General features: G+C 36.1%; 1 protein-coding gene across 1 annotated transcript in view; it reads left to right on the top strand.

Annotated features, from left to right (window-relative positions):
• Positions 1–6,540: 6,540 nt before the first annotated feature.
• The window catches only part of Bruce (BIR repeat containing ubiquitin-conjugating enzyme), a 107,444-nt gene continuing 101,527 nt past the window's right edge, over positions 6,541–12,457 (top strand). Inside the window, exons 1-3 of the mRNA XM_071598069.1 lie at positions 6,541–6,742; positions 7,123–7,304; positions 7,697–7,831. Of these exons, the coding sequence (XP_071454170.1) occupies positions 6,541–6,742; positions 7,123–7,304; positions 7,697–7,831 (519 nt within the window). The remainder of the gene's footprint in view (positions 6,743–7,122; positions 7,305–7,696; positions 7,832–12,457) is intronic.

Raw genomic sequence — 12,457 nt, 5'->3', positions numbered from 1 at the left:
TAAGTAATTTTCAATGGAAAAAATAAAAAAAACAGGTAGATTTGAGCAGGGAGAGTAGTGATACACTTTTTCCTAATTGTGGGCTGTGAATAAAATATTTAAACAAACTTGTGGATCAAACTAGGAAAATAGTTGTAAATATAGAAAGTATTCTGTGGATTTGAAATATTTTAGAACATGACTGGATTGATAAAGTTGGTAACTAGATATTGCTATTTAAATCACAATGAAAAACCAGAAGGCAATTGGAAAATTGAGTTTAATTTTCAAAAATAAGTGATCTCTGACAGCATAATAGGCAGTCGTAGGTTGTGCACCACTGAGGCAGAGTGTTGGTTGGCTGCTGACCTAAGGGATCCCAACTTAAAAACCTGATAAATGCATTGGACAACTGATTTTAAAACTGTGTGTGGAGTAATTAATCGGAGATGATTGATGCATGGTAAACTTGATGTGATGGAAGCTTAAGGACTTCTCCCCTAAATTTGATGGTTTGAGACTCTCTCTGCTTTGTGGAAATTCATGATCACTGAAAAAATGAACTTAGTATTTTTTCACTCAAAAAACTTCATTACACTACTGCTGGTTTTGACGCATAGGCATCAAGTACACCTGATGCCTATGCGTTGAAACTGATAGTAGTATAATAAAGTTTTTGATTTGAAAAAATACTAAGTTTATTAATTCAGTGACTTCTCTCCTACCCTGAATGCATTATCTCACCTGTTTCATAGCCTTGTTCTGAGTAAGCTCTGTCTGAATGAGTCTTTTGGTTTTCTACCTGTAAAGGCACTGTTACCTCTACAGTATGAATTCATTTCTTATATCTATACAATTATATTCATTTTTTTTACGATTTTACTTGAAGTTACAAAAGTAAATTCATCCTAGGCAGAAACTACAGAAAAAGATTTTGTGGAGAAAAGAAACAGTATATACCACAGAAGTACAGTTTATTAATTAAATGAATGTATTTTTTATGAATGGATGTGTAGGTTACGAGTGATTGTGTGAATGATGAATATATATTGTTTGTGTAACTATGGGTAAGTAAGTAATATTGTGCATTAGCAATTGTAACCATGTAGAGCCTTATTTCAATGCATTATATCCTTCCAAGTTTCCTTTTCTTTCTTTGTTTTCAAATTCATAATTCACTCTTTATTGTTTCAACGTTGAGGACATCTTTTCGTCCATTTTGAAGCATTTAATTCAAATTCAATGGCTGTGTCATTGAAGAATAAGTTTTCCAGTGGATGTACGCAGGTTATTCTCAAAGCAATATCTTTATGTTTTTAGAAATAGAAAGAAACGTTCATTTTCAATAATTAATACATCATTTTAAAGCTTGAACATTCCTCTATTTTTATAAATAATTGCCATTTCGGTCAATGCATTTTTTTAAGGCACTGGATCAGCTTTTGTATGTCCATGTCGTACCAGCTCGCCGCTGTGTCATTGGGAAAGCGTTGGAGCTCATCTTTCACCTCGTAATCGCTGCTGGATCGCCTTTCGGCCAAATGTTCTTTGAACTTAGGAAACAAGTGATGGTCACTGGATAACAATTCCGGACTAAAGGGTTGATGAATGATGATATCCCATCCAAACTTTCAGGAGAACGATGGTTTGACGGGCGACTTGGGGGCGAGCGTTGTTGTTGAGTAGATTTCCGCCTTTCCTTAACATTTCTTTTCTCCGGATCTAAGTCACCCGCCTGGGTTGTTTAGGTGTCCCACACTACCTGTCAGCGTGTATTGTGGTACCAGAGGTCATGAAGTTGACCAATAATAATCCGTTTCGATCCTAATACACAGCTGCATATTGTGCTTGTTTGAATTTTCGCGGCTTTGGCGAAAAGGAATGCCGCCTCCTACATGATTGTTGCTTGGTCTCGAGTGTGAACTGGAACTCCCAGATATCGTCACCCGTCAAAATGACAATGACGAGGATAAAGAAGAGAACGGACGCTTCCTGAATGACATGGCGGCGAGCTGGTATAACATGGGCCGACAAAAACTGCCCGAACACCTTCAAAAATTCATCGACTCAAATGACAATTATGTAGAAAAATAGAGGAATGTTTGGGTTATATAATCCATTCGGATATGTTTCATTCGAGCGGAAACGTGTAGGTAGTTAAGAAAGAATATTTTCGAACGGCGGAAATCTGTTCGGAAATTTCTGATAAGGAACATAAACCGCTTGAGGGAAGAATCAATATCGTCGCCTTCAAACAATGCATAGCTGAACACAATAATCGCATTGTTAGGTAAGCATTTCAGGGAAATTTTAATTATGGAAATATGTGTGAAACATTATGAAAGTATTGCACGGAACTTCGTGTTTTTTTCCTCACCAACTCGTTTCCAAGAAGATATGTTTCTCCTAAAGAGTGAGTATGATTCTTCCTCATCTCTATATCAAGCTCAGCGAAACGATGATGTAATACGTGCGGGCATTACTCATAAAATATTTGCCAATATATCTGTAGGTTTTTGAGGTGCGGTTGCGGAGAGGTGTGAAAAAAGTAAATCGGACCGGTAAACCCCGGTCTAAGAAACACTAGGGGTATTTATCTAATTATACATACTACCTTGATCAAAAATTTCCCGGAATTTATTCAGAAAATTAAAAATACAAGTTTATTCATCTAAATCTATATTGTCCCCTTCAAAGTAATCCCCATCGACTGCAACACACTTATGCCAGCGCTTGATCCAATCCTCGAAACATTTTTTATATTCGGTTTTCGGTATGTCCATCAGTGCTTCCTGCGATTTTTCCATTACTTCCTCTCGGCTGCTAAAACGCGTTCCCCGTAATGGTTTTTTAACTCGATTGAACAGAAAGAAGTCACAGGGAGCCAAATCAGGTGAATTCGGTGGCTGTTGGATGGTATTTGTTGCATTTTTCGTCAAAAAATTACGAATAATGATAGCACTGTGCGACGGTGCGTTATCATGGTGCAAAATCCACGAGTTTTCTGCCCACATTTCTGGTCTCTTTCGGCGAATTGCTTCACGCAAACGTCTCATAACGCCCAAATAATACTCTTTGTTTACTGTCTGGCCTTCTGGCAAAAATTCATGATGCACTACACCGTTGTAATCCATGAAAACCGTCAGCATTGCCTTCTTTTTTGACTGAAAACGACGTGGTTTTTTTGGTCTCGGCTCATTTGGTGAACGCCATTCACTTGCCTGATGTCTGGATTGCGTGTCGTACTCATAAACCCACGTCTCGTCTCCAGTAATGATCCTTTTGATGAATGTGGGATCGGATTCAGCCTCGCAAATCATGTCTTTTGCGACGTCAACACGGTCTCTTTTTTGCATGAAATTGAGGTCTTTTGGCACCAACTTTGCTGCTACACGACGGAAACCCAAATCATTAACCACAATGTCTTGGGCGGATCCATAGGCAATGTTCAAGTCCTCCGCTATTTCTCTGATGGTTAATTTGCGGTTATTGACCAACATTTCTTTTACTTTATCAATTTTTTCACCGACTTTCGATGTCGATGGTCTGCCACTGCGTTCATCATCTTCGATTGACTCACGACCACTTCTGAACCGCTCGTGCCACTGGTAAACGACCGTTTTTTTTAGAGAATCGTTGCCGAAACACTTTTCCAACATTTCCAACGTCCGTGCGCCACTAAATCCGTTTTTTACGCAAAATTTAATACAAGTTCGTTGTTTCAAATTTAAATCCATTTCTGCAATTGTAAAAAATCGCCAACACACACAGAGATAGATGTACTCTTGGCTACGTAACTTTTGCAAATGTCAAGTTATGACACTAAGATTTAAAGGGAATATCAACAACAGATGTACCAATTTAACAAAAAAAACAGAACTCAAATCGGAACGATGGGAGCGCCACACGGTGGTTATTCCGGGAACTTTTTGATCAAGGTAGTATGCCCTGCAAGCCACCGCCAGAGTGTGTGGTAGGGGGTGAATACACACCAGACTAATTTTACCTGAACATGACCCTACTGCGGTCGAACAATGTTATTACAGTATGATCCCACATCGTTCGTGGAAAAAATATAATCATATCTATCTGTTCTACGCTTAATCTCTCTACTTTTATTAGCATGATCTCTCCTGCCGTAGTACGATGGGGGTAAGAATACATTTTCAGCAACACTGCTAAAGAGACCTTCCAAATTATGCAAGTTTCAATTTGTAATTGAATCTTCGCTCCGTGAGTGATTCCGAGCCCAGCTGCTCTAATATTTTGGATACGCTACTAAGTTTATCATAACTAAGTTTTACAAATCCAGATTTACGCCGCACGCGATCCAATTCGGCAATCAATCCAACGTCGTGAGGATCCCATATACTTGCAGCATATTTCAAATGAGGCATAACCAACGACAGATAACATTTACCTTTGATTTTTTTCATCGCATATACCAAATACTCTTCAAATAAATCTTAATTTTTTGTTAGCTTATCCACATATTTCCCGTATGTGTTTCCCTCAGGAGAGATCGTGAGTGACGGTAGCGCCTACGTATTTAATTGAGTCTACAATGGCGGTCATAACGTACACAGTTCTCTGCGTCAGCTCTGTTCAGAAAAGCCCTCTGTTTCTTGAAAAACCACTTGGTTTCTCGGAAAACCCTAATGGACACCCGAAACGGCACACTGTTTAAGAGGCGTCACCCGGAATCGAACTCGAGCCTCGGGGTCAGTTGAAACTGCCTGCTGGGCTACCGACACCTTCTGAAGGGATTCAGTCACTGAATACATCTCAAGGAATGGAGTGTATTTGCTGACCCTCCGTCCCTTCCCGCTCGTTCATAAACTTCGAAAAAGAACTCGTGAATACACATGCGATAACTTCATTGCATCATTTGGATCTTTTCGTCATTATTTTGCAGTCGTCCCCCCCTAAGTTACCGCGGTATGAAAGATAACAATCATCTCACACATCTAATCTACTCCAGCCTGATGCGTGCGTTCATGAACCATGTATTCACATATACCAAGGAACCTAACATATTTCCTGAAAATTCCTTTCAACCTGTGTGGATGTTGTATCTACGGAAGGATTATGAAATCGACAGATATGTATATAGCGGCCACACGTGCGATTTTTTCAATTTCTTTGACATTTCTTCATCCAACTTTAACTCAGCCTCACTCGGGAGCGTAGATTGAAATGCTGTCAGTGAATCCCATTACGATTCGATTACCGAAGGGCGTGCTATAAGTAACGCAGGCCGTGGACGCAATGAAAATGCTGGAAATCCCCATATTCTTTTTGGCGATGTTTACATTTTTTCCGTCATGGATACATTCATTATAACCATAAAAAGTAGTAGTCCGTACTGTCGGAGGATCATGCATATAAAGGTATACACTATTGGCACCCCGGTGAAACTTATTGTAGGATCTACAATTGGTTACTATCGAAAATCTGTTAATTGATGCATAGAATGGGTAACAATGTTCAAATTTTGGTTTGTTTGAGTTGACGGTAGTACTTTCACCAACTACTTTTGTTACGAGTATACGAATAATTATTCGAAAATTAGTTACGCTTTGTTCATGCATGCATATCTTTCGTTGCGGGGCGTGATAGCGTGCGGGTTCGTACCTAAGGAATATGTCTCAATTGATTTGGTTTGAGTGGCATATTAGGCAGGTACGGGCAGTCTACACTGAAACCCAGGGCAGATTCAAGAAACGGGGGATCCAGCCCCCCTGCGCAGCCCCACTGAAGCACCATTTTTACATTCACGGAACAACAGATATACTCTTCAATGATAATCATTGCTTCTTTTTTTGTCATTTTTCCATAATATTTTTAAATATAGGAGCATCTGATTAAGAAATAGATAATAATTAGGGAATGAAAAGAAAAAATGGAATTCGATGGTTTGAGGCTCTACTATGTGAAAATTCCTGATCACTGAAGAAATAAACTTGGTATTTTTTCACACGGAAAACTTTATTATAATATATAAATAACAATTATAATTTGATAATACCTGCTGATGTCGCCTATGGGTCAAAACTGGTATTATTATAGCCACTATATACACGAGCTTGTGTGGGCGGATTAATTATAGTGAGGGTAGAACTACATAGACGTTAAAGGTGTGTAATAAAAATAAAATTGTAGGTGTGTGCATTCCTTTATAAAAAAGGAACAGCAATTCTCGGATGTGAAAGAATATAGTTTTTGGAGATAGCAGAAATTATTTTATGCGCGTTTTAATAATCTTGATATGCCAACAATTTATGATTAAATATGAGCTTGGGTAAGTAAATGATTATTCACTTCCGATTCCATTTTCGTTAATATTCTTTATTCCAAAGATTTGCGATTTCTCACGTTAAAGTTATAGTGGTTTTCGTTACATAAAGCTGGGAAAATTGTAAAATATTTCTGATAGCCAATTATATTCTTCCGCGAAATTGCGTCGTGCATTTAATAAGCATGTGACATCGAATGAAAAATATAACTTACGCGCCATCTCTGTACGGATCACACGATGAAAAGCATGAAAAGACAACTGCGATGCGAACGGAACTGTCGATCAAAATGGCTGAAGATGTTCCGTGGTTACTTACAGAAGACGGTTCCCTAAATGTAGAAACAGATTCTAAAAGTATATTGTATCATCCCAATTTAAATATAATTTTAGTGATAACTAATTCATCGGATGTTCATGTAATTGATGTGAATTCTGGTGTCATATTACTTAGAAGCTCTCTTTCTGGTAAGTCACACGTTGACTAGTTTCGGCTACTTGATTGTAAGCTTAAACTTAAACTTCCCCTACAATTTCCGGACAAATATGTTCTTGAAGCATAATAATGTACTTAATTATTGAAATTTAACCCAACATCTATTAGTGCTGTAGCTCTTTTAGCGCGTGTGCATGGGCATTAGTGTATATAAACAATGTAGCAAGTTAATTAGAAGTTACCAAGTATTTGATTTACCTATAATACTTCATTGTCACTTTCACTACTCTGCCAATTTAATTAAGATTTCAGTTTACTTTTTTTGATAGTTCATTTTAGGGTTCATGTTTATGATTTTTTCCTGTCATTTGCTTGAAATGTAATAATATATTATCATCTTTTAATACAATAGCATCTTCGAGCGGGTATCTTCGTGGAACGTACTTATCAGGACAAGATAAAGTTTTATTCACCGATGGAGATGCAATTGGTGTGCGTTCGGACTATAATGGGGTGCTACTTTTGGATACCATTCTTCAAACGCCTATTCTAAAACCAGACGACGTAGTGAAGTTGGAATTATTGATTTCTGAGGTAAGTGAATATTGGTTGTTTGCCGTGCTTTAACTTATAAAGGAAGAGTTAATTTTTCTGGATAATTATTTTCTCCCTGAAGTAGTAATCTGTATGTAAATTAAGTCGTAGTGTTTTCTTTATTGCCTCATGAGCTAAGTTTTCGCTAGAAACATATTTGCAATTGCTATAATATCAATGCCGTATCGAATTTAGTAGTTTTCTATTGATTAATTGAATTCCAAATGTAATTATGATGTTAAATAATAAGATCCAAGTCATCTACTCTTTATGTAATACAATGCAACTATGTAAGTTCCTACTTCAGAAATTGAATAAGAGTTGGTATTGAATGAACCTAAACTCCAATGATTCTGAAAAGAGTTAATTCTTTTTTCTTTTTTGTATTTTAGGCAGTTTTATTGCATAATAGTTTACAAACATTAGAACTTCCTGGTGTCGATCAGAGTAATGAGGTGATAGAAGAATTAACGAAGAAAATAAAAGAAGGGCAGTCTCAGCCAAAGAAGGGAACAAAAGCCATTAAGGTGAGTTTTAATCTACAATTCCTCTAATGCTGAATAACATCATCTTAAATTTGCCATTGAAGTTAATATTGTTATTTTACCCTTTAGTCAGTGAGTAGGTTTGTCTCCATCGCAATTTTCCCTACTTATAACATGACGGACGGCGTTGAAGTTCCATAGTGTGTAGCTGAGATGGAGAGAGACAATGTGAACTTTTATGATGATACATATATATTGTAATAAAATGGTATCGATTAATATGGACGAGTGTCCCGATTTCATGGATAATAACGGTATTCAGTACAGTCATTACCACTAAAAATGAAATAATGAAAATGTTAAAAAAAATAGATATCGGAATAGCAACTAGCATCATATTCAAATCATGAATGTTATATCTAAATGACCATAATAAGTTTGGACATCATTTGTGGTAGTGTTTGATAATTTGGCAATAACTCTGCATGTAGTAAGATAATTTCTGTATCTATGTGGGAAATATTAATGCCAATTTCATTTGATGTGATGCTGTATGAACGAATTAAATTAGTGACATTGAGCTTAAACGGCTTTTGCTATATTAAGCAAGTAACATCGTAGAACTTCCAACTGAGGTAGCCTGGTAATGAAAGTCTGAGCAATGGTAATAGCTTAGCTAATTGTTATATAGTTTATATAAATTATGAGGTAATTTAATTTTCATCTTATAGTGTAAGTGAATTTCCAATATCACCATTGTTTCAGTGTGCAGGATAACTTGTGTGAGAAAACTAGAATAATAGTTAGTAATTCTTAAGAAAAAATTTCACTCAGTCAGTATTGTTTGTCCAAAAAAAATTGCTTAGATTCCAGATTACAATGCTAACATATAGAATAGGACAGGCCATAGATCAGTGTAATAAAGCAAGTAAATACTTTTAGTATCAATAACTGCTCCTATAATGGATTCCAACGTATAAAATACTTATGATATAATTTAATTTTGAACACAAAACATCATAAACACTCCAGTCCTCCACAGTCAAATCTTGGAATGACTGCATCATGAATTGTTGAAAAATTATAAATATGGTTGTGTTTTCTGTGCATGAAGTTAACGACACTACCTTCATTAATATGCAGTGTCATGAAATTACCATAATGGCAGTCAGACTTTCCACTTAAAAGGACATAATCGTGTGAAATTTAGATAGTATAATGTATCATAATTTCATAAGGTAATGGAATATGAAGGATGGGATGAACTATTCTATGTATATCATTTATAAAAATTAACAAGAGAACTGGACCAAGATGGTAGTCCTGGGGAACCCCTGACAAATTGGAATGAATGACAAGTAGTAGTAGTTATCAAACTGATAGCTGAGATCTTAATTGTTTTTAGTGGTAAGTGGGTCATTTTGTAGGGATTTTATTGTTCAGAAATAGCAGAGGAAGGAGAGCCACCCAGGTTTGGCATTAACTTACTATAAATGAAAGGATAGACCATTTAGTGTCTCTTGTGACAGCCAGCATACACATCCTGAACATCCATCTCCTTCTGAGGCATCCAAGAAGGAATCTGGATATCTATAAATAATTCTGTCACTGCTGGGATTCTAACCGGGGCCCTTGAAGTGGGAAGTCAGGTAGTAATGGATGCGTGTCAAATGTGCATTTATGAGTTCGTCGCGGTTCAAATTAGGCCAGATATCATGTGACAACAAACTCATGAAGTCTAGACTATGGGTCATCATTGTAGATAGCGATTATTTAATATATGATTAATATTTTTAGAGGAATTGTTCATTAAAACACTCAAACGAGCATTAAGATTTAGAATCTGGCGGTACACTTCCAAATGAAAAGTGTTATGAAACAATTTACACCACAATTAATGATGCTGACACAGTTAACTTTTGCTTTTCTTGGTACTAGTCATTTGTAGTTATTTTTTTTAAATTGAAATTTTGATTATCTATCTTCTAACTCTGAAAATCAAGAAGTAAAATTGTCATGTTAGGTTGTAAGCAAATTGGACATAGCTGGGGGAAAATTCTCATCCTGGATTTAAGTAGTTTAGCCCACTTAGTGGTGCATGATAGGATAAGTTAATAACACACATCGTTCACTTGACACAAGTGGCCATGTGTTATGCATGGAGAAGTGAAGTTTTAAATTTTTCGATTGTAATACAATTTGAAAAGTCCAAGTGGAAAATTATCTTTCTTTGGTTGATTTTGATATGTGAAAATACTTCTGCTGTTTTCCTAAGAAGAATATTTTTTCATTTCATTCAATTTTCTATTTGAACGCTCAAGTCAATCTATGATTAATATAATATGTTTTGCCATAGTATAATTTTATTCTAGGATCTGACGATATCCACCGAATTTAAACGTCGCATATCCATTTGGAAGCAATATAAGAACATTTCTATATTAGCTCTCATTTTGAGGGGAAAGAAAAAACCTTGCTATTCCGTATAAAAAGATTTAATGTATTGCAAAGTTTTTTCTCTACCCTCATCATGAAGGAATTCCCCCTAGTTAAGCGTGAAACTGTTATGTTTAGCTCTCATTTGCTGATTTTCTAATTCCTCAAAAGTTGTTTCTAGTTTGCTACATAAGCTGAATGAACAATACATGTACAAGTTGTCAATTTCAAACTTCTGTAGCTGCGTTTAAATTATAGTTGCCAGTACTATTGTGGTAGGGAATGATGTGTACTATCTCCACCATTGCAATTTATTATTCATCAGTTTACTTGCTGTCATTGCTACAAAAGAGAACGCCCATAAATGGATCACATCTGGCCTATATTGAACAACGTTGAGCAGAATCACTCGAAGGATTAAAATTTAGAAGTTACTTGATTCTTTCACGTTAATGTATGATGAACTTTTTGACTGGTTTCAATGTTTATGGTTTTCATTGATATAAAGTACATAAATAGTTGAAGAACATTTTTTTGTGTAGTGCCTGTTGCTGAAATAACATTTTGGGCTTGTCAGGTGGAGATTAGTTTGGTGAGGTCTTTAGTTAACCTACTTCCCTATTGCATTTCCTCGATTCTCATTGTTTTCAGCTTCAGTGAAAGTGTGTAACCTGGGGTTTGGCTCAATGGGATATGACTAAGTTTGGAATCAACTTTCATGCTTGTCATTTTTGTTGCCAAAGACCTCCAAGACTTCTTAACTACGAGAAAAAATACTTTTTAATTGATACTACATTAATTCCAAGACTCATTTTGGGAAAAAGTAGGATTTATATCTAGTGCAGTGCTCTGTATAGATTTGTGTGTGGATTGTAGACTCAAACCAGTATAAATGAGTTTATATCAACTGATATAATTTCATTGTAGTACTAAGCTGTCAGTAGAAAAGATTTTTACCACCTTCATTATGGAAATGATGTGTGATATTTTCTCATGATAATTTAAGTAAGTGGCATAAGTTACATGATCACATTCAGGAGTTGCTATGGGATGGGTGTTAAGCAAAGGTATACAGTAAGTTTGATGGCAAGGTATATTTAAATAATAATTCCTTAATGCACTTTAAAGTCAGTAATGCTGTAACTATAGTTATGTTTTAGGACAAAAAACTTGATGTTTTGGCACTTGAGATAGTCAACTATATTAATGTGGGTATATAAGTACTTATAGCCTGCAATAAATAAGTATTGAAAAACAGGTACCAAGGAAAATATGCATTTGGGAAAGTTTAGTGGCAGTCCTTCATATAGCACTAACACAGGTAGGGGTTTGGGAAATAGTACTCGAGCATCTCAAGCCCCAATTAGGGTTCGACCAAATTACTGGAGTGTCTGTTTGTCTAAGCAAGGAATCTTCCAAGAGAATTCTGTTTTTTTTTCACATAAAGAGTAGAAGAGAGAGAGAGAGTTCAGGACAAAACCTTTAGCTCAGATCTGGTAATGATGAACTTGAAGTATTGTCGAAAAATTGCCCATACCAAATACACCTCCAGACATCAGCAGGGCTGCGATGTTATTTCTTATTGAAAACATTATGTTCATCAACAAAGTTATCGTCAGAGAGTAAATGAAGCTGTTTCGAAATAATCAACTTTTGACTTAAAAATGTGTATAGGAATTTTGTCTTTCACTCTGCGGTGATCTGGAAATAAATTACTATTCAGCTACCTATTCATGATCTCCTTTATCACACCATTTAAAATCCATTTCGTAATAGTGTCTCGGACTTAAATTTCAGCCTCACCAACTGTATAATAAACTTCAAATTGATACACTGGCGAATAATGGCAGAATATACAGCTTCCCAAATTCGGCATCGTGTCGGTGTTATTCGCTATGTTTGCACCATCATCGGTTCTTATTCTCCAACGCGTCATTGCTACCAACTTTTCACTTTTCTCTTTGCCTTTTATCTGAAGTTCTTAAACTCCCATCCAGTGCACTGCTGAAGCAAACAATGACTTAACGGAATCGTGAGAATGATCGTACTTGATTTTGAAGTAGTTATCTAGGAATATTATTTCTTACGCAATAAGAGTACAGTATAGCTGCTGTTTGAATGCAAAAGTAGCATGAAGTGATAACGTGCATTCGTGAGGTACATAACTAATTCGAATTAGTTGCTCGCGAGTGAATAGTTTCTTTCGAACTTTTAATCATGCCTTTGTTCCCG

This window comes from Hetaerina americana, unplaced genomic scaffold, assembly GCF_022747635.1.
Source record: "Hetaerina americana unplaced genomic scaffold, ioHetAmer1.1.p SCAF_9, whole genome shotgun sequence".
In the NCBI taxonomy this organism is placed as follows: domain Eukaryota; kingdom Metazoa; phylum Arthropoda; class Insecta; order Odonata; family Calopterygidae; genus Hetaerina; species Hetaerina americana.
This window is presented reverse-complemented; position numbering and strand designations above follow the sequence as displayed.